Source organism: Leptonychotes weddellii, chromosome 7 (assembly GCF_054177405.1).
Source record: "Leptonychotes weddellii isolate Sample4059 chromosome 7, ASM5417740v2, whole genome shotgun sequence".
Taxonomy (NCBI): Eukaryota; Metazoa; Chordata; class Mammalia; order Carnivora; family Phocidae; genus Leptonychotes; species Leptonychotes weddellii.
The window spans coordinates 108,279,401-108,306,877 of NC_138375.1; the positions used below are offsets into that span (position 1 = coordinate 108,279,401).

A 27,477-nucleotide genomic window follows, 5' to 3' on the forward strand; every position below is an offset into this window, starting at 1 on the left:
TTAAAGAGCGTGAGATCAAGTTCTTTGCTTTTAAATGTCTTTCCTGTTTGAGCATGCTCAGCGGATGTGGGAAATCTATGGTTCTCTTAGGTTTCATAACGATCAGATCCCACAGGGATATGTAACTTGTGTGGTTTATAGAACTATAGGACCCCAAAGCTGTGCAGAGTCTGATAAATCACATAGTGAATATGCCCAGCTAGTAGCTGAACTTCTTTTGCAGAATCCCCAGCAGGTGCTCAGTGAGATTGCTCACTTTGCAATCCATCATGTACAGAGGAAAGTGGCTTAGTTTAAAGGAACCTACTGGTGTGTGTGTGTGTGTGTCCCCTTTCTGATTGGGGTATGCCTATGTTTCCTCTCACTTTTTGCAGAGATTGTAATTTGTTGGTTTCTTTACATTGCCAGTCCCTAGCACAGGGTTTAGTGACAACAATAATCACATAATATAACAGCACTTATGAAATGTCAGAGATTATGGTTTATTTAGAGTAGCTTCTTTAATCTGTATGTGATTGTTACAAAGCAAATACTATCATTATCTTTATTTTTCAGATGAAGAAACTAAGGTTCAGAGAGGTTCAGTAACTTGCCTGAAGGCACATGTCTACTAAGAGGTAGAGTCTCAAGTCTATTTCAGACTGAGCTGGAGCTATTAATAACTAAATAAATGTTTACCAAATCCAACTAATGATATCGCTATCCACCACCATGTCTTATTTCCCTGCAATGGATGAAAGAGGAGTATAAAACTTATGTATATACAGCAATATTGCTATAAGAATTACAGATTTAATTCAACTAAGTGATTTTTTAATTAGCAGAGTTTTTTCTTCACTATCTGGTTTGGGTTTCAAAAACAATAAGATATTAAAATATCGTCACTAGACCATAGTTACAGATACTGTATTTAAGGTAATATATTATCAAGTCTACAATAAACAAAGCAATAAATATAAGGCTGGATCAGTATAGAAAGCAGAGTAATAATTTAGGCAGTCCTAAAAAGAAACTAGGTAAGTTATTTCTTTTGGAGGATTACTGGAGTTTTGTTTATTTTTTTTTCTTTTAAAGCCATCCTAAAATAGAGAAGTAATTTCTATATTAACTAAAAATGGAAAGTTGAGGCAGAATGAATGGAGGTTGATATTCTCATTTATGTACATGTATTTTAAAGAAATAGTTTGACCATCTCACCTGGTTAATCATTAACAGGAAACTCTAGCCAAACTCTTAAAGCAGGTAAAGTTTATTTTTAGGCATCCAGCTGGCTTCTCTCTCTGGTTTCCCTTTTCTTTTAGGGCCACCCTAGATGCCTAGTAACCTTAGCCTGTGTCTCACTTCCAGAAGAAGGAGCACCCATGTTTTAGATCTTGACTTTTTGTGTCAGGATCATTTCAGATGCAAATGTTAAAGAGCTAACTCCAACTGGCTGAGGCCAAGAAGGAGGTGGGGGTGGGGGGCAGGAGGAGAAGAGAAAAGAGAAGAAGGGGGAGGAGGAATTTATCAGAGTCTGTAATAGTGGAGTCTAGGGGTAGCCCTAGCCTCAGGATCTAGACATTCAAATTATATAACTGGAAATCTGTTTATCTCCAGATCTCTTTGTTTTTTTTCTTATTTATTTATTTTTCAAGTAGGCTCCACATCCAGCATGGAGCCCAATGCAGGGCTTGAACTCACAACCCTGAGATCAAAACCTGAGCTGAGAATCAAGAGTCAGATGCTTAACTGACTGAGCCACCCAGGTGCCCCGTTTTTCTTATTTTTCAATCAGCTTCATTGCACTGGGGATTCTAAGTGGTAAAATACAGTTCCTCCAGGCTTGCATTTTATCAGCTTGAAAAGGGCAAAGTTTCTGAATAGTACCAGAAGGCCTAAAAAGAAAGCTCATTTGTGCCTGTTATGTGCCCATCTCTGATAGGACAGGCCTGACCCATCCATAGAGTTTGGGATGGAGTTAATCCCACCACAAATACATGGGCTGCGTTTGGGAAAAGTATAGTTTTCCAAAGGAAACTTGAAGTTCTAGTACCACATGTGGAGAGTGGATTCATGGCAGATAAATCAATCAATCAATCAATCAATCCACCATCTGGTCATGGTAGAGGACATACCAGATGCCCACAAAGGATGGAGGTTGGTCCTCACAATCATTGTGATATCCCTAAATGATCCCTTGCAGGTGACTCTTCCCAGTTCACATGTAAACTGATCCTCTTGAATTTATAATACAGGTAACATAAGGATGGATTCAGCAAAACTGGGTCCATAAGCAACACGTGAGGGATCTTCAGGTAGAAGCCTGTTCTGCACAGCCATCCATGACTCTTGCTCTAATTGAATTTTTCTAGAATGCCTAAAGGAAGATGAAAGTAGAAAACAAGCTGGCAATGGACAAGCCTATTTTTAATAAGCCCATTAATGTGGCACCCATTTAGGTGCTTAATGATTGTTATGAATTACATTTGCTTGAGCAATTCTAATTCTATACTACAGAAATACTTTCACAGTGGTGCAAAGATATAGATACAAGGATACTCATTGTAGCATGGCTTCCAATTGTGAAAAACTGGAAACAAATATTTCATCAATAAGGGAAAGGTTAAATTTATTATAATATAGCCAAACAATGAAAAACTGCTACTATTATCTGAATATATTGACATGGAAAGGTGTCCAAGAACACTTGAAGAATAAAGTTGAAAAATATGCATAGTAAAATCCCACTTAAAAAAATAGTGTGTGTGGGGGGGTGGCTGGCTGGCTCAGTCGGTGGAGCATGTGACTCTCGATCTTGGCGTTGTGAGTTGGAGCCCCATGTTGGGTGTTGAGATGACTTAAAAAAATGAAATCTTGGGGCACCTGGGTGGCTCAGATGGTTAAGCATCTGCCTTTGGCTCAGGTCATGATCCCAGTGTCCTGGGATCGAGCCCCATGTCTGGCTCCTGGCTTGGCTGGGAGCCTGCTTCTCCCTCTCCCTCTGCGTCTCCCCTGCTCATGCTCTCCCTCTCTCTCTCTCTCTCTGTATCTGTGTGTCTCAAATGAATAAATAAAATCTTTAAAAAAAATGAAATCTTTAAAAAAATTCTGCATGTGTATACATGCATGCATAGACAAAAAGTTTCTGAAAGAATGCACACCAACTCTTAAAAATAGTTACATCTGCAAAATGGGATTGTGGGGGGGAGGTTTCACTTTTTACTTTATACATTTCTTTTTTATGCTTGGATTTTTAAAATAAGTGTATATTTTTTAGCATGTATTATTTTTAAAGGTTTTTTTTTAAGACAGAAGTAATATCTAAAAATACATTTCGTTCTTCTAATGCTATTTACACAGAGATAACCATACTTCTTGGAAGCCCACGATTTTCCTTCTATAATATCTTTCCCTTAGTCTGCACTGCTCTCCTTTTGCTCCACTGAGTGACCTGATCAGGACATAGAGCCTTATTGAGCATTATTTCTAATTTAAAAAACCTGACTTATAAGGCATATGTGGAATATACTACCAGAATATCCATTTAGTGACCCATTTTTTTCACAATTTATCCCTTACTAGTTCCAGAGAGGACTTCGACTATTTATAATAAAAATAAATTTAGACACAGAGGTAGAGATATCTCATAGATGGAATACAATTAAGCAATTAGAGACTGATCAAGGAGTCTCTGTTGGTGTGATGAACAGAAACACATGGGATGAAATCACAGAGAGGTAAAATAGAAAATGAAAATCAGGACCAAGGAAAGAGGAATAAAAATATGCTGGACATCATTCAACAGCTATTTGCTGATGTTAATTATAGGGATGGAAAACCCATCAGGCCTATGGAGCTAAAATTAATCAGCAAGTATTCACAGAGTACCTCCTGCTTCTATTACTGGTTCTGGCTTCTTGCCTGCCCAGTGCCCAGGCTGGAGACATTTGCATGACATTCAGCTTGTCAAGACGGAAGGAGCTAAAGAAGCAGGCAGAGGCTCACAGCAGCCTTCTATCTCTACCCCATCATGTTTGTTAGAATCATAGTCAAGCAAGACAAATTCCTTCTGTGAAAGACTATGAACCTAGCCTAAAAGTTATAAACATCCCTGTATCACCTGAAAACGGCCCAATTAAGTAGAAGTACTATTTCGGCAAAGCAATAGTCAATCCATGTGTGTACTCTTTAAAAATTTTAAAGTACAAATCCACATTCTTTTTCTGTTGAAGTCAGGAAGGGAAATCAGTAAGACCTCTAACAGCTATGCTTAATTTTCGGGGTTCTTTCCATTGCTGACAAACATTTTACGTCACGAGTAATTCCCTTAAAATGTCAAATGTGATGTTTATGTATCACTGGGAATATTTTGATAAATAGCTATAGTAGCGAACATCTCTTCTCACTCTCTCTCTCTCATTTTACCCCAGTCTTAGATGTCAGTGGTGAGAAGTCGACCTAGGTTTTGCCAATCAGACTGTATTTCCCTTACATCCCTTGGTCATAGTCATTGGTTCAGACATGAGCATGTGACCTAACTACACCAATGAAGCCCCTCCCAGGGACATGCACTAAAATTAGTAGAAAAGAACTCTCCATTGAAATTACTAAGCTGGTAAGATATTTTAATTCCAGGTGCTGTGGGCCACCAGGTGGAGATAGCCTTCTCAGGAGAAAAGCCAAAACAGAGGAAAGTGAAGTTAACAGATCATCCGAACACTTTTGACATCATTGAGCCCCTGGATCCAGCCATACCTGAAACTAATGTCCTCTAGATTTTAAGTAAATCAATAAACTTTCTTTTTGCCTTAGCAGTGGGGTTTCTTTTAAATGCACCAAAAACCCATCCTGCTAGAATATTAATGACAAGCTTTCTTTATAAGTATTGCTTCTGTCAGAAATAATCAAATTACCTGGAGGAAACCCTTCATAATTCAGATCAGTCATGCTGGCCTCCTAAAAGCACTCCCTGATTATATTACCATCTCCATACCCACACCTACCTCGCTACCCTTAACACCCAAATGACTTCTTGATGCAAATGTAGTACCCTATGCATCTGTCACACAGTTCTCTATTTTTCACATGAGTCTGCATTGTTTGATAATGACTTACTACTGTTTCTGTCTCCATTTCCTCCAACGTAGGTATTGTATCTTAATCATTTTTATATTCCTACTGCCTTACACTGGCGCCTAACATGTAGTAGTTGCTATTTTGTTGAAGGAATTTTATTTTGCTGAAGAAATAAATGAATGGGAGAGAAAATTAATTCAGAAAGTACCTTCTATTAATAATGATTCCATGATTAATTGAAATCATCAATAAAACAACTAATATCAGAAGACCCAAAGTAGACCAAATTGCTATATCCAAACTAAACCCTCAAAGTATCAGTCATTGGTAGCTGTTTGGTTGGGAATTTTTCCTTTTTCTGGTCAATATGCATGATGAATGGGGAGAGATGGTCCCTTCTTTGCAAAACATTTACTATTTTAAAAATTCCATAAAATGTAATAATCTCTCTCTCTTTTTTTTTAAAGATTTTATTCATTTATTTGAGAGAGAATGAGATAGAGAGAGCATGAGAGGGGGGAGGGTCAGCAGGAGAAGCAGACTCCCTGCTGAGCAGGGAGCCCGATGCGGGACTCGATCCCGGGACTCCAGGATCATGACCTGAGCCGAAGGCAGTCGCTTAACCAACTGAGCCACCCAGGCGCCCTCTCTCTCTTTTTTAAAGATTTTCTTTATTTATTTGACAGAGCACAAGCAGGGGGAGCGGCAGGCAGAGGGAGAGGGAAAAGCAGGACCCCCGCAGAGCAGGGAGCCCGACTCAGGGCTTAATCCCAGGACGGGATCATGACCTGACCCAAAGGCAGATGCTCAACTGACTGAGCCACCCAGGAACCCCTGTAATAACCTCTCCCATAAAATATTACAAATATGTGATATGATGTAAGACCAAAACAATATGTAATATGACGTAAAACCAAAACATACAACCTGTAGTGGGGAGTATAGGCCGTAGGTTGTAAGGGAGGAAGCAGGAAGAAAAGTGGTAGTCAAAAACTTACTGTTGCCTGGTAGGCAATAGGGTAGGGTGGCTTCTGGTAGTGTCCTTATTGATGACATAGCAAAGAAAAACTGGGAACAAGAGCAGCATAAAAGGGGCAGCACTGTCTGTGAGCACAAGGTAACCGAGTGAGAGTTTTGTAATTAAAATGGACAAATGCTAAAAAAAATTTACCAAACACCGGGATAGGATCAGGGCATTGGGATGAACAAATAATCCCTCTATGTAGGCAAAAATCTTTGTAATTTCTAGATGAGTAAGAGAACTTCTGAGTATGTGAGTTCCAGTTATGACACGTTACTGGTATTTGGGGTTTCCCCTCCCCCCCACTGTAAGGCAATCAAGTCTAACTTTCTCTGTGTGCTTCAGAGATATTTACTTAAACTCTAGAACTGCCTCTTTCTTTTCCTCCCTCTACATGCAGCTCCTGACTCCTTTTCTTAGGTCCAGCGTCCTATGCCCTCGCTTCCTTCAACCACTGAGCCTTCTTAGTCTTCACCACATGGCCTTCCTTTAGCATAGACAGTTCCATGTCTTCCATAGAGCTACTGAATGACTGGTTTGCCTTCCTTTGGCCTCCAAAATGCTCCCCCTGTGCAATCATAGCTTCCCACCACTACTGCCACCACTCAGTACAAATCTCCATCTTTCCCTGGACCTTTGCACCTGCCTCCTCACTGCTCTCCCTTCTTCCTCTCTTAGCTCCTACCACCCAGGCTCCACATTACAGGTGGAATGACCTTTTCAAATAGTAAATTAAGTTATGTCCATTAGCGTGTTGATAAATGTTTGACCACTGCTGTCCAGGGAAGGAGGGGAGGGAGTACCCATGTGTCTGTTACACATTTTGCTGATATAAAAGATGTGTAGCACACAATTTATTAAAAAAAAATCACTCTTTAAATTCTGTACAGCCAACTGATTTTCACAGAATGGTTTCAGCAAACTTATAGCCATTGTCAATGTACAGTTGGAATTCAACCATATTTGGCAAAAGCAGACTATGAATAAATATTTTATTAAAATTCAGTTCAGAAAAATAAATAAAATTCAGTTCAGGGAGAAAAAAATTCCAGTTCAGCAAAGAAGTCGCTCATGCCACTGAAGTTCAAACATGAATGTTGGTTGATGCTTTTTTACATTAACAAGCAAGATGAAAGTGAAACAACAAAGATATATATTAGGATGACATTCATTCGTCAATGATGTGAGCAACTTCTTTGCTGATTGGATAACAGTTTTCAACGACGAGAAAAATATTTCCTCAAATGTTTGCATTATTCATAAACTAACAGCTTTAAGTTTAACCTTCGTTACTAATATTTCTTCTATAACTTTCTTAAGTTTAGACAATCAACAAAAGAAATCAAGCTCTGATTTGTAGTTTTCCAATTTCTGTAAATACTCCACCAGTTGATTTCAAACTACCAAAATAACATTTCTGAGTGCAGAGTTGGAAGAGATACGCTGTATCATATCACTATATAATACATGCATTATAAAGAACAGATGGAGATAACTTTAAATCATAGATACTAGTAAAATGTTGTAAAATAATTATGAAGTGATGTTTTGAGCAATTATTACCTTCATTTTTAGAATATTTAATTGTAAGTTTGTAAATAGTTTAGTTTTTAGTATTGGCTGTGATTAACAAGTGACAGACAAAATTCCTGAAAATTTACCAGTCACCTCTTGCAAGCTGATACAGCTGGCTCAAACTCTCTCCTGAACTGTCACTCCTCTACTTAAACTTTAAAGCTGTCCATTGCACAGATTATCTGGGGAACGGGCAAAGAGAGGGCATGACAATTTTCAGTAAAATTAATAATCACTTTTGTTGTGGTGAATTGATGATGCCAAAATTCTATGAGTCCCTCCCTGTTTTCTCAACTCCTTTTGCATGCATCATCCGATTTGAGCCTTATAGATTTCCTATGAGTTGATAGGCGGGGTAGCTATCATTATCCTTCCTTTACAGATAGAAAAACAAGCTATGAAGGAATAAATGACTGGCCCCAGCTCATTCAGTTAAGCGGCCCAACAGGATTTCAAAACTAGGGCTTACATTGAAAAGTAAACAGGAGGCTAGAGAAAATTTAACTAATACTGAGGTCACATTTTTTAAAAATGTAACAAATGTCCTTATAACACTCCAGAGTCTGATATCAAGTATATTTATATCTTGTGACAGGATCCTTATACCAAGGATGTTTTGATCTTTTAAACTCCAATATTTCTGACTTAGCTTAAAAACAAAATACAACCCAGTGTGGCCTAATAAATAAATAAGTTGTAAGCACCAAAATGGAAATGTAGGTTTTCAAAAATTCGCTGACCGATTCCACCTGGAAATGGAGCAGATTGAAACAATCTCTACCAAAGGAACATGGGACAGAAAAAGGAGATTAAATCAGAAGAGGAAGAAAGCTAATGACATAATGGCCAGGCACAAATGCAAAACAAAGTACATAATATTTGTTACAATTATTCAGTGTACTTGCTCTAATGTCTCCAAACTCTAAAAACATGAGGTTCCTGGCTTATTTCAACATCTTCCCCATTTATTTGCTCATATTTACCTTATCCTTGAATCAGGTACTGCTTAAACCAAGTTCTGCCAGCATACGGAATATAGATTTAACAGGACACCCATAGAGCATTTCATGCCTATGAGCACAAATTGTGATATTTTAGGTTGCATATGATGAAATCATTGAAAGCATTATGAGAAGCAGTAAGACACCAGGGATGCTGGTAACAATTTAGCACTTCCCAGTTCATGTGGGAATGTTAATTCCAATTACAAAGAGAGGTACCAAAGTGGAATTCATTATGATTAAGAACTCGCTGTACTAAGTGTGAATTGTTTATAACAGGCATGTCTGGTGTAAAATGCAAATACTGAAGCAGAAAGAGATGGGACATTTAAAGCTTAGCTGCGTTCTCTTGAACTTCTTACCACACAAGGTTAAACAAGAATAGTACTGTTTCCCAAAGTCGAGTTATTTATTGTAAGGAGTCATCTAATAGCTATGATAGCTGTAAAAATAATTTTTTTAAGTAAGTTGTTGGGTTGGCTTAATATAAAATTAGCATACTCAATGAACCATCATATTCAAAATTTTTAATACATAAAAACGTGGTAGGTATTTATTTGATTCCAATTTACATTTACTATCACAGATGTAAATTGTGTGTGTTGGGGGTGGGGGTGAGGGAATAGAACAGATGGAAGATAGAGCCATGACAAAGAATTATGGGCTGTAGGAAACTAAGTCACAAAGAGGTATCCTTATGTAAAAGGAAATATATGTGATAAACAATGGTAGAGGTGGGAATGGATGTTGATATTCCCTTTCTTCAGCAGGATGGACTCCTCTTAAATGACACTACTCAATGCCTTTATCTCAACTAATTCAAGTTCTCCATCCTCCCTGGAAAACAATCGACTGATGCTTAGGGAATGCTGAACACTGCAGCCAAGGTTAATTCTTATGTTCCACACATTTCTGCTCCCACCAAGTTAAGCTATAGGTTTACCAACAGTTCCTTAGGGTTTTTCCCCCCCAAAAAATCTTAATTCCATTTGTGCTTGTTATTGTAATTACTTAAATAATTAAATGATGAAATAGGATTAAAAAAAGTAATAGTTGTTCTATAAAATCTAAATGGAAAGATGCCATATAAACAATCACTGTCAAATTAGGTGGATGCAAGACAATTTTAACAGATTGGGGTGAGGTCAGGAGGCATAAATCATACAAATTCAGAAACTGACACTCATTTATATTTGTAAGTACTTTTAATTTTTTGTTCCAATTAAAAAATGAGGGAAATAGTAATACTACATATTAATAATAATTGATGCTGCTGATTAAACACTTAATAAGTCCCAGGAATTAGTCTAAGCACTTCACATATATGGAACTCACTTAATCCTTCTAGTAACTTGGGTTAATACTATTATCATCCCCATTTTGCAGATGATTGAAACTGGGGAACAAAAAATTAGGTCACCCAAGGTTATATTCTTCATAGTGGTGCAAGTCAGCCAGCCAGTCTTGTTCTTAACTGCTGTGATGTACTGATGCAATGTGGGTACAGTTTGTACACAAATGAAGACATGAACTCCAGTTAGCGGGCTCACAAAAGCTTTCACCAAAGAGGTAGCACATACATGTTGGGTTTTACGTTTAAAACTTTATATTTCCAAGTGTGATTTTTTTTTTTTAAATAATTCCTTTGCTTTAACTGACTTTTCAGTTTAATCAAATACTAGTCCAATTCCAACAGCTAAAAGACTTTGCCTTCAAGAAATGGGCAGGTGTGGGACACCTGGGTGCCTCAGTCATTAAGCATCTGCCTTCCGCTCAGGTCATGATCCCAGGGTCCTGGGATGGAGTCCTGCATTGGGCCTCCTTCCTTAGCAGCGAGTCTGCTTCTCCCTCTGCCTGCTGCTCCCCCTGCTTGTTCTCTCTCTCTCTGACAAATAAATAAATAAAATCTTAAAAAAAAAAAAAAAGAAAGAAAGAAATGAGCAGGTGAAAGACGCTGGTTTTAACAGAATGGGAGTTGGGATCTCTCTACACCGGAAGGGAATTATTATAGATACTTGAGCAAGAGCACAACATGATTTAATTAATGTTTTGGAAGAATAATCTGCAGTGAGGCTTGGATTATTTCAATGGGAATGGGAATGATAAAACCATTCTGTCAATAAATGTTGGCCATGGTCAATAAATGTTAGCCATAAAGCATAACAATTCTAACTCTGAAAAACAGACACTGGGTTAATCTACAGTCTTTGCCGGCATTCAGATGAATGTGACAGACTGAAGAATGAGATTTTTTTTTCTATCAAAAAATTAACAGGCATATGTAAACCACTGAAAATGTTACACTTCTGCCCAACTGAAAGTGTTTTCAGTAGCAATTTTTAATTGAAAACAATGTGAGTCTTTTTCCATTTCAAGGCAATCTCCTGGACTTGCAGACAAAATGAGTGGCAAGAAAGTTAATGGAGAACTCTTGTAAAATCAGTTATTATTTAAAAAACGGAATATATAACCCAAATTTAAAGAGGTAAGAGATGAGGTGGATTCTTTTCTTACAGCAGAGATTCAATTATGAAATAGGTTTATGGTATGGGGAGAAGCATTCTATTAGATAACTGTTACTGTACCTTTACATATGTTAAACATATACAAATTATATATTTTTATAAGGTATCCATACATGTAATAAATTCCTAGTATAACTTTTAAGCAAAGAAGGATAATCATATTGGCATGAGTTATTTAACACACTTTTAAAACATAAATATTACATTAAGTTTGGGTCTTGATTTTTTCTCATCAACCATTTGGCAGTTTGGGGACCCAATCCACGCAAGACATCTGATTTTAGTAATTGAGGCTTCTAAGGTGGAAAAACTGGCAAGTAGGCAAAACAGTGTTCTTGAAGTAAATCCTCAGTGTCCGTTATGAGCACCCACGGCAAGGGCCTCCCTCTAGTTGACTAGCGCCAAGGGAAAGGAAAAGGGAACCATCTCTTCTGGACCCAGAAAGAGGTTGTGTTAACAATTGGGTTGCTCAGCGCCCTTCATAAAAATTCTATGGGCTGAAGGTTCTACGTTGGCAAACGTTTTGGTTCCCTTTTCCGAGGCGGAGAGCAGCTCTTCCTTTGCCAAGATGGCGGCCCTAGAATTGTCTGGGGGCTGCCCGAATAGATCGTCTCCGAACAAGTGCGTAACTAATATGCTTAGTTTTCTCCTTTCACATCGGATAGCACATGGGGGTAGCGCCTACCCTTCAGAATCGAGGAAGGGCTACTTCGGCTCCCTGCGATGGAGAACCTTTGCCAAGATGGTGGACGCGAGGCCGGGCTGGCGTCATCGTCCTTTACCAAAATGGCGGTAAGCGGCTTCCGGCATGCGCTTCCCCCAATCCTCTTCAAGATGTCAGAGCAGAAGCGGCCGCTGCTAGCGTCTGAGCGCTGCCTGAGGAGTGAGTGGCTGCGGCCGAGCGCCCGGGCAGGGACTAGGTGGAGCTGCCGCAGCCTCCGCCCCCGTCATGAGCTGGCAAGCGCTGTCACCTGTGGGGGCGCAAAAGTTACCGCCCCAAACCCTAGAGCCACACAGCACCTTTCCCCGAGTCACAAAAATCATACTAAATGTCGCACAAGGTAGGAGGCTCGGTCCCGGCAAAGCCCAAGCGCAACGGACTCGGCAAGCTGGGTTAGGGGGGTGGGGCGGGCGTCACCAGCGCGGACTCCCCTAGCCCCACGCCCCTCTCCTTGGGGAAAGGCCACGTGTTTCCCTCCGACTGAGGGGGAGGCGCGTAACGGGAACAGCTGGAGGGAGTTAAATGCTGACATTTTAAAGCTGCGTGTGTTTTGTTTTGTTTGGAGGGACAGGGGTCCCGTGTACACGAAAGGGTGGGCGACGCATTGAGTGGAGTGCAGCAAATGTCAAGACTCGGGTGAGGGGCCTCCACGGGAAACTTGGACGCGGGCCCTGGAGGGGGTGGAAGGAGAGGTCAGGAGTTTGCGGGGGAGGGAGGGCGTACTTTGCAACCAACTTACTGTTTCGCCTGCAACTTGCTTTTAGGCCTGCCACCCCCTGTTTTCCTTAAAAATAATAATAAAAAAGTGCAAAGAAATTCAGCTCGCCGGAGGTTTTGCATTTGGCGTGCAACTTCCTTCAAGTGTGAGCGCGCTAGCAGGGAGGGACGGTGGGGGTTGAACTTGGCAGGCGGCGCCTCCTTCTGCCGCCGCCGCCGCCGCCGCCTCGCAGACTCGGGGAAAAGGGTGGGGGACAATCGGTGCGCGGGGGAGGGTGGGTTCTGCTTTGCAACTTCTCTCCCGATGGGAGAGCGCGGCGGCGGCTGCAGACCGGGCCGCCCAGACGATGCGGCGGTGGGAGACCTGCCGGAACGCGACTCCCCCCGGACCAAGAGTACGTAAGCGTCGACCCCCTCCGCTGCCCTCCCTTCCGTAAGCCTCCACAGAGGGCGTGTCTGGCGGTCCGGCCCCGAGAGCGGCAGACACGCTGCGGCACCGTTTCCGTGCAACCCTAGTAGCCCGCGCTAAGTGACACACTTCGTGCAACTCGGCTCCAGGGCGGCGGCGCGGACCACCCCCGCGGCGCTGCTGCGGGCCGCGCCCCGGCCCCCCCTCCCACCCCCAGACAGCCCGCTGTCACCCGCAGGGGCGCTGACGGCGGTTGCCGCGGAGGGACCCGGCCAGCTCTGGAGTGGGTCGGGAGTCGCGGAGCTGGGCGGGGGCGGGAAGGAGGCAGCGAGAAGACAAACTAGAGAAACTCGGCTTTCCTCCCAAGCCCGCCCCAGAGAGACCAGGTCGGGCCCTCGTCGCCTCTCGTCTTGCCAGGGGGGTGGGTGGGCTAGGAGAAGTCCTGCGCGCTCGGGGGGCGGCGGCCGGCCGCTACGTCCCGGGCCATGCCGGGGGCCGGGGGCGTGCAGGCGCCGTCGGGACCCCGGTGGCGGAGCCCCCGCGGAGGGCGTGGGGGCGGGGGCTGCAGCCTCCCCTGCAGTTGCCGAGCGTCGCCAACAGGTTGCACCGTTCCCCGCCGCCGCGCGGCTCCTCGGGCGGGGAGCGGCCGGGGGTGGAGTGGGAGCGCGTGTGTGTGCGAGTGTGTGCGCGCTGTGGCGCCGCCTCCGCCCGCCCCCCGATCGGTCCCGCTCGCTCGCCGCGGTCGGGCGGCCCTTTCGCGTGTCCGCGCTCCCTCCCCTCCTCCTCCTCCTCTTCCTCCTCCTCCTCCATTTTGCGAGCTCGAGTCTGTGACTGGAGCCCCAGTCACCGCCCGCCCGTCGAGGACGGATTCTAGTGGGTGGAAGGAGACGCCGCACCCGGAGCGGCCGAAGCTGCGGGGCGCCGGGACGGAGGACGCGCGCCTGAGAGCCCGGGCTCGCGGGGATCGGCGCGGGGCGGGGGGCTGGCTTGTCAGCTGGGAAATGGGAGACTTTCTCAAATAGGGGCTCTCCCCTCCCCCCCCCATGAAGAAGGGGGCGGCTGTTTACTTCCTTTTTTTAGAAAAAAAAAAAAAAATCTCTCCCTACTGCTCCTCCTGCTTTCACACGTTAAGTTGTTTATCTCGGCTGCGGTGGGAGCTGCGGACGGTGGCTGATGATCGGCGCCCCTGCCAGAGGTAAGAGGTGGGGGGGGCCCGGGGCCCGCACGGGCGCCCGCTCCCCCGAGGTGCGGGCCGTGGACGCGGGGCCGGCTCGGGGGCTGCCGCGGGAATCTGCAAACTTTTATTAGCCTCGGGGAATGGGGGTGGGGGCTGGCGAGGGCCGGGTGATGGTGACGAAAGGGCAGCGCGCGGGTGACAGCGCTGGCCTCTTCCTCTCCCTCGGCCGCCGTCCCCGGGTCGGGCTGAGGGGGAGGAACCTGAGCTCTCTGCGAGTGGAGCCTCTTCGAGCTGCCCCGGCTTTCGGTCCTCGGGTTCCCTGGCGCGGAATTCTGGCTTCTGCAGCCTCCCCACCCCAAAGTCCCCTGTCAGTGCCCTCCCGGGGGGCCTCCCAAACACGCGTTTTATGGTGAACGCCGAGCCGCGTTTGAATTCTACTCGGCCGAATGTTTCCACTCCACCCTAGTGCGCCCGAGCGCGATCAGGGTTTCTGTTGAGGCTCCAGCGCGTCTCTTCTGGCGGGCGCGCAGGGTGTGTGCGTGTGTGTGTGTGTGCACGCGCGCGTGTGAGTGAGTGACTGTACACACGCAGGGGGCTGACAGCCTGCAACTTGGAGACTTCGGTCAGGGCTGGCGTTATCTGGTAGAAGTGGGCGTGTCGGAGAAAGAACTCAACAGGTCTGGACACATTTCTCTTTTTACCCTTGCACTTTTTTCTCCCCGGGGAGAGGGTTTGTTCTTCAGCGCTTGGCATCATTGCGCGCCTGACGCTCCTAAGTGGCCCCTTGTAGAAAAAGACGTTCCCTAGCCGGAATAGTGCTGTGGTGCGTTTTTTGTCCAGCGCTAGTTTGACGTTTGGGGCCGCAGGCTGGGTAACTGCCGCATTGTAATACCACTTAAGACCCCTTGGTACGGTTCATTAAGGCCCATTAATGTGACAGTTACTTGCAATTTAAACTGGGGGCTAAAGTCGTTGGAGGGATCGTTTCGTTTTGTGAAATACTGTTTTGGTTTCGAGTTTGAGGGCAGCTGTCAAAGCGGCGTGGAAATTCATTAGGCTCCATTTGATACCTTGTGTTTAGAGATCGATATCAGATAAACACGGTGGAGGGGCGGGGAGATGAGCAGTTTACCCTCAAGATGTGTAGAAGCAGGTCCCAGCCCTCTCTCTACCTTAATCCCACTCCACTTCCCGTGAGGGCCGGTGAAGTTTCTGCCTCAGAAGGTCTCCGTACAGCAAAAGTTTCCTTTCATTGGATGGGATTTGACTATGATGTCCCAAATGTGCTTATCAAAGTGTTCGCCTGCCTCTTACAACATCCTGATTATAAACAATATACTACCAACCTAATACTCTTGAGAACAGCCTCTGAATGGGGATTGGTGAGGGTTTAGAATACAGAGAAAATTATTCTGAGCATTTTATTGGCTGTTCTTTTACCTGGGTTTATATGAACGTGGTTTTACAGTTGTGGGGTTTTCCTGTTTTTAGTACCTGGTTATTTGGAAAGGAAAAACATCTTAATTTAGAGGTATAATAGTGTCTCATACTGAGGGTCTTAAGCAATTTGAAAAATAAATGTAGCTTCATTTAGATTTTATTATGTTGTAAGATTCGAGAGAGCTGTATTTGTTGTATTTAAATAAGCTATAATTGTAGTGAGAAGCTACTGCACATTCTACTTTGCTTGTTAAAATCCAAATTTTAGTTGGCGCATATACAACGTATTTCATTTGGTATATCCAAAATTTGAAGGCAAAGTTTGAAACAGACACATTCAGTAAGAAATAGGGGTTAAAAAATAAGAGCCTTTCTTAGTATACTGGAAGATCATCATCGTTTATTTTTCAAATAAAATGTGCATGGTTACCAATAGATTGTACCAAAGGTTTGGTTGTGTGACTAGCAGGTGGGAGGGCAGTTTGTGAGCAGTTTGAGAGCGAATTCTATGATAGTATTTACCAAATTTTATGTGTATGGGTTCTCAGAAAAGCAAACAGCCTTGACTGATTGAAAGGAAGTAGGAATTTTAATGATCATACTCTTTTTAAATGAAATACTTTGACATCAATTTGAACTTTAGGAATAATCAGATGTAATGAATTATAATGTCTGTGATTAACAAAGTTACAGTTCTGTGAGTGGCAAGATGAATAGCCAAGCTTAGTTTGATACAATTTTGCCCTCAGCTGTGCAATTGAACTGCATTGTTCTTTTAAATGTGGCACACTGAATGGGAGCAGGGGATATGGCTTTTTTATTTTGGGAGACAGAAACTACTTTTCTGATAACAAGGAATTAGATTCAGAGTTAACTAAAAGGCTCATTTAACAGGCTCTTACTAATCAGATCACTGAGATAATGTGACTTTATAGCTTATTATGTTTCCCCCCCTTCTTTTTTCTTTCCTTTTTTTTTTTTTCTTTTTCACCTGCCTGGTAGCTGATGATAATATCTGATGGACTCCAAGGAATCACTAAGCCCCCCGAGTAAAGAAGTCTCTAGCAGTGTGCTTGGTCGCGCGAGGGGAAATGTGATGGACTTCTATAAAACCCTAAGGGGAGGAGCTACTGTGAAGGTTTCTGCTTCTTCACCCTCACTCTTGGCTGCTTCTCAGTCCGACTCCAAGCATCCAAGACTTGGGGTTGACTTTTCAAAAGGCTCAGGAAGCAATGCACAGCAGCCAGATCTGTCCAAGGCGGTTTCACTCTCCATGGGATTATATATGGGAGAGACAGAAACTAAAGTGATGGGAAATGACCTGGGATTCCCACAGCAGGGCCAAATCAGCCTTTCCTCTGGGGAGACAGACTTTCGGCTTCTGGAAGAAAGTATTGCAAACCTCAGTAGGTCGACCAGTGTTGCAGAGAAGCCCAAGAGTTCAGCGTCTGCTGCTGTTTCTGCTGCCCCCACAGAGAGGGAGTTTTCAAAAACACTCTCGGACGTGTCTTCAGAACAGCAAAATTTGAAGGGCCAGACTGGCACCAACGGGGGCAATGTGAAGTTGTATTCCACAGACCAAAGCACCTTTGACATTTGGAGGAAAAAATTCCAGGATTTGGAGTTTTTTTCTGGGTCCCCAGAGAAAGAGTCGAGTGAGAGTCCTTGGAGATCTGACCTCTTGATAGATGAAAACTGTTTGCTTTCTCCTTTGGCAGGAGAGGATGATCCATTCCTCTTGGAAGGAAACTCGAATGAGGACTGTAAGCCTCTTGTTTTACCGGACACTAAACCTAAAATTAAGGATAATGGAGATCTGATCCTATCAAGCCCCAACAGTGTGCCACTGCCCCAAGTGAAAACGGAAAAAGAAGATTTCATTGAACTCTGCACCCCTGGGGTAATTAAGCAGGAGAAACTGGGCCCAGTTTACTGTCAGGCAAGCTTTTCTGGGGCAAATATAATTGGTAATAAAATGTCTGCCATTTCTGTTCATGGTGTGAGTACCTCTGGGGGACAGATGTACCACTATGACATGAATACAGCATCACTTTCTCAACAACAGGATCAGAAGCCTATTTTTAATGTCATTCCACCAATTCCTGTTGGTTCAGAAAATTGGAATAGGTGCCAAGGATCTGGAGATGACAACTTGGCTTCCTTGGGGACTTTGAACTTCTCGGGTCGATCGGTTTTTTCTAATGGCTATTCAAGGTAAGAACGCATTTCTATTTCTTAAGAACGGATATGAAATGGATTGGTTGACTTATATCTTCAGTGATTTGTATGTGTTTTCCAGTGACTCCTGTGCTTTTTCGTGTGACTAAGTTTAAGTGGTCCTTTTGAAAGTGGACACGGTTGAAAGACACCCTACGTGATTTATCTGTACATAAGCAAGTTTTCTCTGAAATAATGGCATTCAGGAATCATTGGCCAGTAGTTTATTTAAAAATTCAAAATAATGTTGCTCATTAACAGGTATCCTGAGTAAAAATTATATAAATTCGAGGGAGTTTGATATCTAATACTTCATTGATTGTGTGTTCACTGATATATTTTTAAAATACGCTCTTATATTAAAGTGAAAAGTACCCTTCATATTTTATAGAAGCAAAAGTGTGTGCTGTATTCATACACTTGTGAAATGTTAGCTTGAGGAGGTCAAAGGGTTAACAATTAAAGATCTAACAAAGAGCCTTTTCTTCACACTGAACTATCTGTGGCAGAATTTGAGTTTTGAGATTGCTAAAGCAATGCAGTGAGCAGTGAACCTGACCATAGCCTTAGACATGGGACTTGCCCATAGGTTCCCGATCCTAAAGTACATAGTTGTGTCTGCCGTTCAGTCTTGTTAGGAAAGGAATTGGTGGCAACATAGTACAAAACAAAATCTAACTTTGAAAAGTTCCTACAAGTTCTCAAATAGATACATGATGGCCAACATTGTGAAGCTTTGAATCTCAGCTGTCATTTGATTTCTCTTCTTTTTTTCTCGGTCCTTTGTAAGTATACTGACATTTCCGTTTGACCTCAAAAAGGTCTGTTAAAATGGAATTACCAGGAAAAGGTGCTAAATTTAGAGGTATCTGTTGATAGGAGTTAAGTTCTCTACCATGTACCCCTGTCCCCAATTCAGATAAATACTGGGTTGTAGATCACATTTTAGGTGTGAAGGAAATATAAAAATGTGATTGTAGAGAAACAGGATTGATTAATTGGGTGTGGTGGTGGTGTTTGTTGTTGTTGTTGTTTTGAAAGGCATAGTAGTAGACAGTGATTTATCTGTACATGAGCTTTTCAGGGGTTTGATTTTTTTTTTTGTTAGTGGCATTCATTGTTCCCAATAATTAGTCAATGAAGATTTTATTTAAAACTCTCTGTAAGATACTTTTTCTTTTAAAGATAAATCCTAACACTAACGTGTTTTCTTTTCTATCCTCTTTAAGGAGGAAGGTTTTTGGGTAGGGGAAAAAATTCAGACAGATTTTGGCTATGTTCTATTCCTTTAAAGGGCTTACTTGTTTCTTATCAATAGAAAAGACCTTGGTTCTTGTGTGTCTTCATGTAAACTATCTAGTAATCTATTATTTAAATAATAATAATCTTTTATTTAGAACACTACTTCAGCTTTTTATTGTTGTCATTCTGAATGGAAGGCTTAAAATGTTTTCAGTAAGGAGATTTGAGGTGTTTCTTATCGTGTAAGTTGTTGTGTTTAAATGTTAAAAGACATGCTGTGTTTTAAATTTTTCAATCTCAAAGTTTTGGCAATGGAGTTAATGATTCAGTGTGCTTGGTTGTCCTAAAGAATAAGTGCTGTTGATTTGACTGAGCTGTCTGTAGGAAACTATTACACTAATTTATAAAACATGTAATTGTACAAAGAAACATAATACATCTTAGGAAGCTCTTTGGGGATTATTAATGCATTTTGTTCTAATAATCACCATGGTACTGTTTTCATTTTTCTTACTGTAAAAAAAAAATAATAATAAAAGGCATAGATCAAGACAACCATTTTTCATCCACGGTGAACTTTGATTAAGCCTTTAAAATCTGGGATCTGGAGTGTAAGTCTTAGATGAACATAGATACCCTTACATCATTAAAGATAATTTAATGCTTTTCATAAGAGTTTAGGACGTATAAAGTGTCTTCACTTTTAATTTGAGCCTCATAACAACCTTATGGTGATAGGCAAAGCAGTGATGATGTGGCTCTTTCGAGATTATTTACTATCCAATGAAATGATTATTTTAATGCTGATGTGTGATTTGTAATTATAATCAGTAGTTTGTGTCCTAATGAAAAGGTGTAGTATCTTATACAGGATACTTTGCTAATGTTTGAAAATTTCATACCTTATGCCATTAACGTGGGGGACTGTGATTATCCAGTACAAAGCTTCTTCCAAGTAAATAGAAACAATGTTTCTTTTCTAACCAGCATTGAATTAGTCTATTGTTTCCACACAACAGCCCTGATATAACTAAAATTGGTGCTTTCTCTTCTCTATATGTTACACGGTTCTTGTCAAACAATAGCTATGAGCAGTGACCCAAGTGATCAACATGTTGAGACCACAACTGTAGTGAATACTGACTTTCTGACTTGAGAATATTCTGTGCCACTAATAACTTCGCTTGCATTCCTTTTTTAATTAAAAAAAACATAAATTGTACTTTGACTTTTTAAGCTGTCACCTAAAATTGCTTTTTCTCAAAATGCTAAAAAACAAAACACTTTACACTCTCTTTTGCCAGGGAAGGCAACTCCTACTGATTTGTCAACATAGGTTAACATCCAGTTCACATTTATTTGTAAAATTATGATTATCATGATTGAGTATAGTCAAATATTTTCTTTTTAAGGGTTAAGTTCATTGATCCTAAAACAAGAGAAAACATAGTGATATTCACATACATTCTTAAAGTAAAACAAACTAGCCATACTAACTGAATATGCTTTTTAAATACTGAAATTCAACAAATTTAGCATAAACTAGTAACATCGATGAAAACACATTTTTGCACTTAAGCATTAATGGTGCAGCTGCTGAAAGGAGGCAGAGGAGTAAGTGGTTTTAGGTAGAATTAGAGCTTTTATTGGGATTATGTTGAAACTTAAGTGTTAAAAGGTTGACCATTTTGTGAAGGGTAAGATTGTTGAAGAGAAGAAATGATGCAAGATGAATTTGTAAACTCTGCCTTAGGGAGAGTTGAGGGCTTTGATTTATAAAGCTCTGAAAATTTATGTAGATTTTAAACATCTGTCAGTATTAATTGCATCCGTGTCCAATTTTATTAATGTAATGAAATTGAAGACCTGTACAAACACAGGATGAGCGAAGCAAATTCTCCCCGTCCCCTCCTTTTTTTCCTATTAACACTGTGCTAAATGTTTTCTCCAAAAAGAGGCATAAAGAAGAGATTTTTGTTTTGGTTATGATTTACTCCCCTTTTTAAAGGATAGTTGGTTTACTTCCTACCTTTTGTTTTTCCTCTCCTTCCAGAGGTTCTGGCAGTGAGTATTTCATTGTCTTTTTTGGGTTTAATGTTAAAGGAGATTTGCTTTAGGTTATTTACATACTTACTTTTAACTTTATGATAAGTATCTTTTTCATTTTTAACACTTGTACTTTATTAGGGCTGTCTTAGTAAAAGAAAAAAAAGATAAAACATACTGTGTGTATTCAGGTGTGTCAATTTAGTGTGGAATGACTCCGATATAGAAATACGGGATTAGTATGTGGTCAGATTTTATTGAAATTATTTTTTAAAATGTTTATTTGGTCATTCCATTATATTTGTATAATTGATAACATAATGTGTATTGTGATGCTGTTATGGTTTTGTCTCTTGGTGTTACAGATACTTTAGTTGGACTACTTTAAATATATCATTGAATGTTTATAAATTTTATGAAAGACTTACTCTGTAACATACCTTGCATAAATGTAGGTTAAGTGCAAATTGTATTAATAATGAAATTCATATGTGGGTGGAGATCACTGTAGGGGCCTTTTGAGATTTTAGTGAAGGAGAGATTGGATCAAAAGGGTTTATTTTAGTATGAGTACCTAATGTGAAAGAGCATCTGTATTAATTGGTTGGTTATATAAGTCTTAATCCACTCTGGCCTGCAGGTGATTGAAATAGCCTAGTTAGGAAATCTTAATTTACATTAGGTTTAAAGTAAGTCTGGGGCATATTTCTTAAAACATATTTTTTTCTTACTTTAAAAGATCACATCTAGTTTTAATTAGTGAGCTCTGTTTATGTACTACTGCTTATGTGAGCAAATTAAATAGGCATTCTAGTAATTGTATATGGTAGTATTTATAGATATTTGCCATATTAACAGGCACCTGCTTCCATATTTCTGAGTCATGCAGAATACATGTTGGTCACTTTTGTTGCACAAGAGTTTTCAAGAAATATTGTTGAATTAAGCTATAGCTGAAAAAAAAATCAATTCCTGATTATTGACCCTTCAGAAGGGTTTAAAAGCCCATGCTCTTATTTCTGTAGTTTCAGAGAGCCAACTGCTCTCATTTTCTTCTGGTTTATTCTGCTTACGTTTTGTATTTCTCAAGTAAATAGAAATATTCCTACCATTTAGTATATGTGCTGCCAAAGCAAGCACATATTCCTACCATTTAAAGAAAGAAAAGATCCCACTGAGTGTTCTTTTTCCTGTGAATTGCTATGCCGAACTGGATTAGAATGTGACTGTTAATGGAGATTTTTATCTTCATTTTGTTCATTAAAGTGTATATTTTAGAAAATATGCAATTTTTTTTTTTTTAAAGATTTTATTTATTTGACAGAGAGAAACATAGCGAGAGGGAACACAAGCAGGGGGAGTAGGAGAGGGAGAAGCAGGCTTCCCGCTGAGCAGGGAGCCCGATGCGGGGCTCGATCCCAGGACCCTGGGACCATGACCTGAGCCGAAGGCAGACGCTTAACGACTGAGCCACCCAGGCGCCCCAGAAAATATGCAATTTTATAGCAGTTCAAAATTAGTTGTAGACAGTGATTTCAACCTCCAAAGACCTAATTTTAACAGGCTGTCGTCTTTATCTGAACTGCCATTACATATGTACCTTAAATGCAGGATTTCCCGTGGAGTTTGTTAATTAAGTAAGGGGGCAAGGGGGTGGGAGAGGGAGGAGCACTAGAAGTGTGGAATGGTGGAGGTTAAGTTTAAAAATACCAAGAATGCTTCCAAAAACCAGCAATTTGGATCAATTGTCAAGAAATTCAGAGGACTAAAGAGAAATTTAGGGCTGTGTTTATATATGAGGGAGTGCACTAACCTGTATTACAATTTAGCTTCTTTCATTTGAGGTGGAAACCTAAAGCTAATTGGTGACAGTATAGCCCTAACTGTGTATAGGGTTACATTCTTGTCTTTTGCTGTGCTTCATTACTACAGAAAGTATGGAATGGATGTTTTAATTCCTTTTACATTATTCCAGCTAAGATCAAGTTCATATTTGTCCCTTTTTACTTAATCTGCTCTTTAATCAATGAAAATCTGGTTACTGCAATGAAGTTGAAATAATGATGATCCACTTGATAGAACCACTTTATATTTACTATTACACTTTTATATACACTGTCATCCTACTGTGGAATGTAGCCTTTTTCTTTAGTAATATATTTCCAGAGGCTGCTGCTGGAATATTGAGGAAATTAAATTCTTATTCAGTGGTAGATAGATAGAATAAATTAGGGAGTTCTGCAATTGATTCAAACTATTTGTATTGCAATGTAGTCCTTAAAGCCAATTATTTTGAATGGAAGTGTGTGATCCCCTAATTTTATTTCTGGGCCAATTTAAATATTAATCATTTATCTTGGTAGAGCTGTATGCTTAAACATACTTTTTCAGAGTCATTCAAATATTAATTTTGAGTGCTTTAAAATACTTTTTGAGTCAGTTTCAAGATACTGTAAGATTGATAGTGTCTAATCAGTAAATTTAGTGAAAGTACCTCTTATTTTAGAATTTTTAAAATTCTTGCTGTAAGGCACCAAATATATACATACATGTATACATACATGTATATATATAAGGAGAGAAAGGTTTAATGCTATGATTAGTTGCAGATGTTTAGCACACCATGTTAATGTGATTTTTTATTTTTGTAACCAACATTTGGAACATTCAACTTGAGTATGCTGTATGACATATAGTATGGTGCAATAAATGTTAACTTTTACTCCTTTTTATAATAAAAAGAGCCTTTCTTCTAGTTGTTTTCATAATTATCTATAATATTTAACAGTGCTATTATGAAAGTGTGTTTGATAGCCAATTTTTTAAAGCTATTTTGAAATGACATCCAGTTTAGTTCCTGATTTATTATTTCATGCTGTTGGGGCAGTGCAGTGACCCTCAGGATCATCACATGTTGAACATTAAAGCTCTACCACTTTGTTACGGATAGACTTTGTTGTTGTTGTTATAATGTTTTATAATTATTGAGGATAAAGGCTTCTTTAATTTTAAGATGATTTAAATTGAAATTTTGTTACTTTAAAAAAGAAACCCCTTCAAACTCCTTTCAGTTTGATTTAGTTATTCAGTAATAGAAGTAGGAAAGAACTAGACTCAAAATCAGAAGACTTGAGTTCTAAGGCTGAGCAGAGCCAGTCTTTGACCTCGAGTGATTAGATACTGTGGAATCAAAGTACTTTCTTGACAATTACAGATGAATTCTTTTCTTAACACATGTGTTTCTTTTTCTAAAATTTTACAGTCCTCTTAACCTATCACTAGTGAAGGAGGCAGTGGGGTAGGGAATGGCACACTTAGGTTGCTTATTTGACTTTTTTTGTTCATTATCAAGTACAAGACAAAAAACGAACTGGGATTTGGTATTTTTATAAGAATTAGTGTAGTTGGTGGTACGTAGAAAATGATAGGTAAACACTGTTACTGGTGGAGCTGGAGAGGTGGGGCTCTTGGGTTCTCCGAGCTTGTTTCATGTGCTAGGTACAATGGCTTTAGATTAGAGCTTAAAGGCTCTTGAGAGCTCATCTGCTCCCACGTTCTCATTTTTCCAGATGAGGAAATGAGACCCATAGAAAATGTCTAGAGAAACACTGTAGAATTAGTTTGTGGTATCGCCGTGTTGGACTAGCCTCATTCTCTGTTGTCTAAGGTTCCCTAGCAGGCTTCTCTTAACATCTGGTCTCTTGCTCTAGAGACTTGAAACATAATACGGATTACCAGGTGTTTTATAAAAGTTGCTATGAAATCAACTAGTTTGGATTTAAAAAATGTACAGTATCCATATTCTTTCCTATGTATTTTTTTTAACCCTTTTCTCCCCCACTAATGTTGAGTGTGCATTAAGCAGTAGCACCATGCTAAGGGCTTTCTTTGTATGCATTCATCTCATTTAAACTTCTTAGCAACCCGTGAGGGTTTGTAACTGTAGTTTCTGCATCAGGTTATTGGTTCTGCCATTATCTATGTGGTACAGGAGACAGCTGTTATTAACTTAATTTTACAGGTGGAAAACAAGACATTTCAAGAGAAAAGAATAGTCAGAAAAAACTTAACCCTGATCTGAAGGGGAATATTAAATACTGTGTTAGAAATTTCCTTAGGTCTTTGCGAGTTTTTATTGGCCATCAGACAATCTTGAAACAATATATGTAGGAGAAACGGGATGAAGCCTCTGCTGTCCTCCCTGTATGTTTGTATAGTCACTTCCAGCTTTCTGTGACAGTTTCAGCTTCTGTAAAACAGAGCACCCAGCATTTTTGCCTGACAGGATTTGTGCGTGGATGTTTACTTTGAAAATTAAAAAGTACTATAAAAAAAATTCAAGGTGGCATTTTTAAAGCTCTGCCAAGTCTCCTGAGCTCAAACCAGCATGACCCTCATTGGCTAAGTACAGGAGGACATCTGTGCCTGTGTTAGGTATATCCTGTTCATCGGTCCCTAAGACTTTTCCAGGGTCTACTGTGTGTGATCATTAACAGTCATGGATTCCAGTTCCATAAGGACTGTATTTAAAGCTTTCAAGCGCCAAGGTAATTGTATTTACATTAATTTTTTTTTTCAGTTTTGGTTTTTTGTTAGCTTTTCAGTGCATTATGTTGTTTATTAGGTATGTCATCTAAATTTAATTGCATGTTGATAACGTCAGCTATATTGTTAGGTTTTTATTAATAAATGCTAGAAGATTCCCTTGTTTTATTGTCTGGTATTCTTAAAAAACGATTTGTGCAGAGATTCATTTAAGTTTCACTAAGAAACTTGAATTTGTCTGAAAATGAGAATGAAGTTATTAGCTTTAATTTTTTTTCATGTTTATTATATTTAGCAAAGCTGTGTGAAAGGAGTTTCTGACTATATCGAATACCAAAATTTGTCCTAAGTGCATACATTGGGGAGGATTATGTAACTTACTTGACTACATTTAATAACTTCTTTCTTTATTGATCAAGTGATAAAACAAAAAAAAAGCAAACAAATTTGATGGATGAAACCAAAGTTATAAATCTTTCTTTTTTTTAATATCACAAAGAACCAAGTACAGGAACCAGTTAAGTGGCAGTTTAAAATGGTAAACATGCCAATGTTAAATATAACTTAAGTTCATAGGCAGCTTTTTAAAAAGGAAATATTAAAAAATTTAATTAGAACTTTATGTGAAATTTGTCATCTGGAATCCAGCTGAGTTTATTAAGGACAAAGTGTGACTATAAAATAGATGGATTTTTTTTTTTTTTTTTAAACAGAAACCCTAAATGAATGTTGCATTTCTAAGCCTCCACCTTGGAAGGGTATACATATTATTCCTCTTTTGAAATTGCCTTTGGACCCACCTTGTAAGCCATAAAAGAAACTGGACTCATTACACTATAGGAACACCTGAATGTTCTTTCTTAATCAGAAAATGTGTTTATTCCTTAGCTTGATGGTTTACCTTTTACCTTTTTTATGTGATTCCAAGTAATTTCAGTATTTCCAGAAATTTAGAAATTTAATCCTCTCACACATTATAACATTTGTTTTCATTGAGGTTACTTAAAAGAAACCATGTAGGTATTTCTATAGATGTTTAAAACTGTGTTAAATTTCCCTGGAATAAATGCCTAGGTTCCCAAGATGACCAGTCTGAAATGGATGGTGCTCAGTGGTTAAGTTGTGATTTGTTCTCTATGAGCTATCCAGGAGATTTATGTTAACAGCTGATGTGTTTTCTTTTCTTGACATAGTATAGAAAAAAGAGATAGTATTCCTCCCTAAGCCTGATTTTTTTCATGTTTATGTTCAAATAAAGTGCCTGTCTTTCCTTTGGACTTGAAGGAAATATGACCATAAGTTATAAAAAGTAAAGGTAAATTCCTACATGTAATTCCTCATCTCCCAAAGAGTTTAAGTTCCCATTTCAATCCTCCGTGCATCAAGGAATTAACCTACTTGACAATCAATGTGGCAGGAACTCAAAGTACACTCAAATTACTTACACCAATAAAATAGTTTAACGGAGAGTTAAAGCTACAATATAAAATTCACATGTTAATTCACACATTTTCTTTTATTCCTTATAACCTGAAAAGAAATGTCCTGCTCATAGTTGAAAGTACTTTTAAAAAATTAAGCAAATTTTGGTTGTCACTATTTTCTAAATTTAGTCATGTTTAAAACATTATTTACAAAATGCTAAGATTGAAATAGATCCCAGCCTGGAATTCATAAAGATACATGCAGTGGCATGCATAATGGGATATACCTTTTGTAACCATTCTGTTACATTCTGTTTTCCTATTAAGTAGAAAATGTTTCTCATTGCTAAGCACTTATAATG

At 39.9% G+C, this 27,477-nt stretch overlaps 1 protein-coding gene and 1 long non-coding RNA gene across 8 annotated transcripts in view; one reads left to right on the top strand and one right to left on the bottom strand.

Annotated features, from left to right (window-relative positions):
- Positions 1 to 7,051: 7,051 nt before the first annotated feature.
- Positions 7,052 to 14,254, bottom strand: LOC145722730 (uncharacterized). The gene is made up of 2 exons (XR_014147216.1): positions 14,131 to 14,254; positions 7,052 to 12,148 (listed from the first exon to the last, which is right to left on the bottom strand). It is a non-coding gene; the product is annotated as an uncharacterized LOC145722730 (long non-coding RNA).
- The window catches only part of NR3C1 (nuclear receptor subfamily 3 group C member 1), a 96,475-nt gene continuing 81,429 nt past the window's right edge, over positions 12,432 to 27,477 (top strand). For 2 of the 7 annotated variants that reach the window (XR_014147202.1, XM_006734747.3), the window contains exons 1-2: positions 13,752 to 14,219; positions 16,644 to 17,855. Coding sequence is in view for 6 of the 7 variants with exons in the window: in XM_006734747.3 (XP_006734810.1) it covers positions 16,660 to 17,855 (1,196 nt within the window). In the remaining variant the exon portion in view is untranslated. Of the gene's footprint in view, positions 12,535 to 12,870; positions 13,011 to 13,229; positions 13,411 to 13,751; positions 14,220 to 14,792; positions 14,879 to 16,643; positions 17,856 to 27,477 lie in introns of those variants that run through there. The other 5 variants (XM_081826915.1, XM_081826916.1, XM_031029667.2 and 2 more) reach the window with 5 other exon arrangements.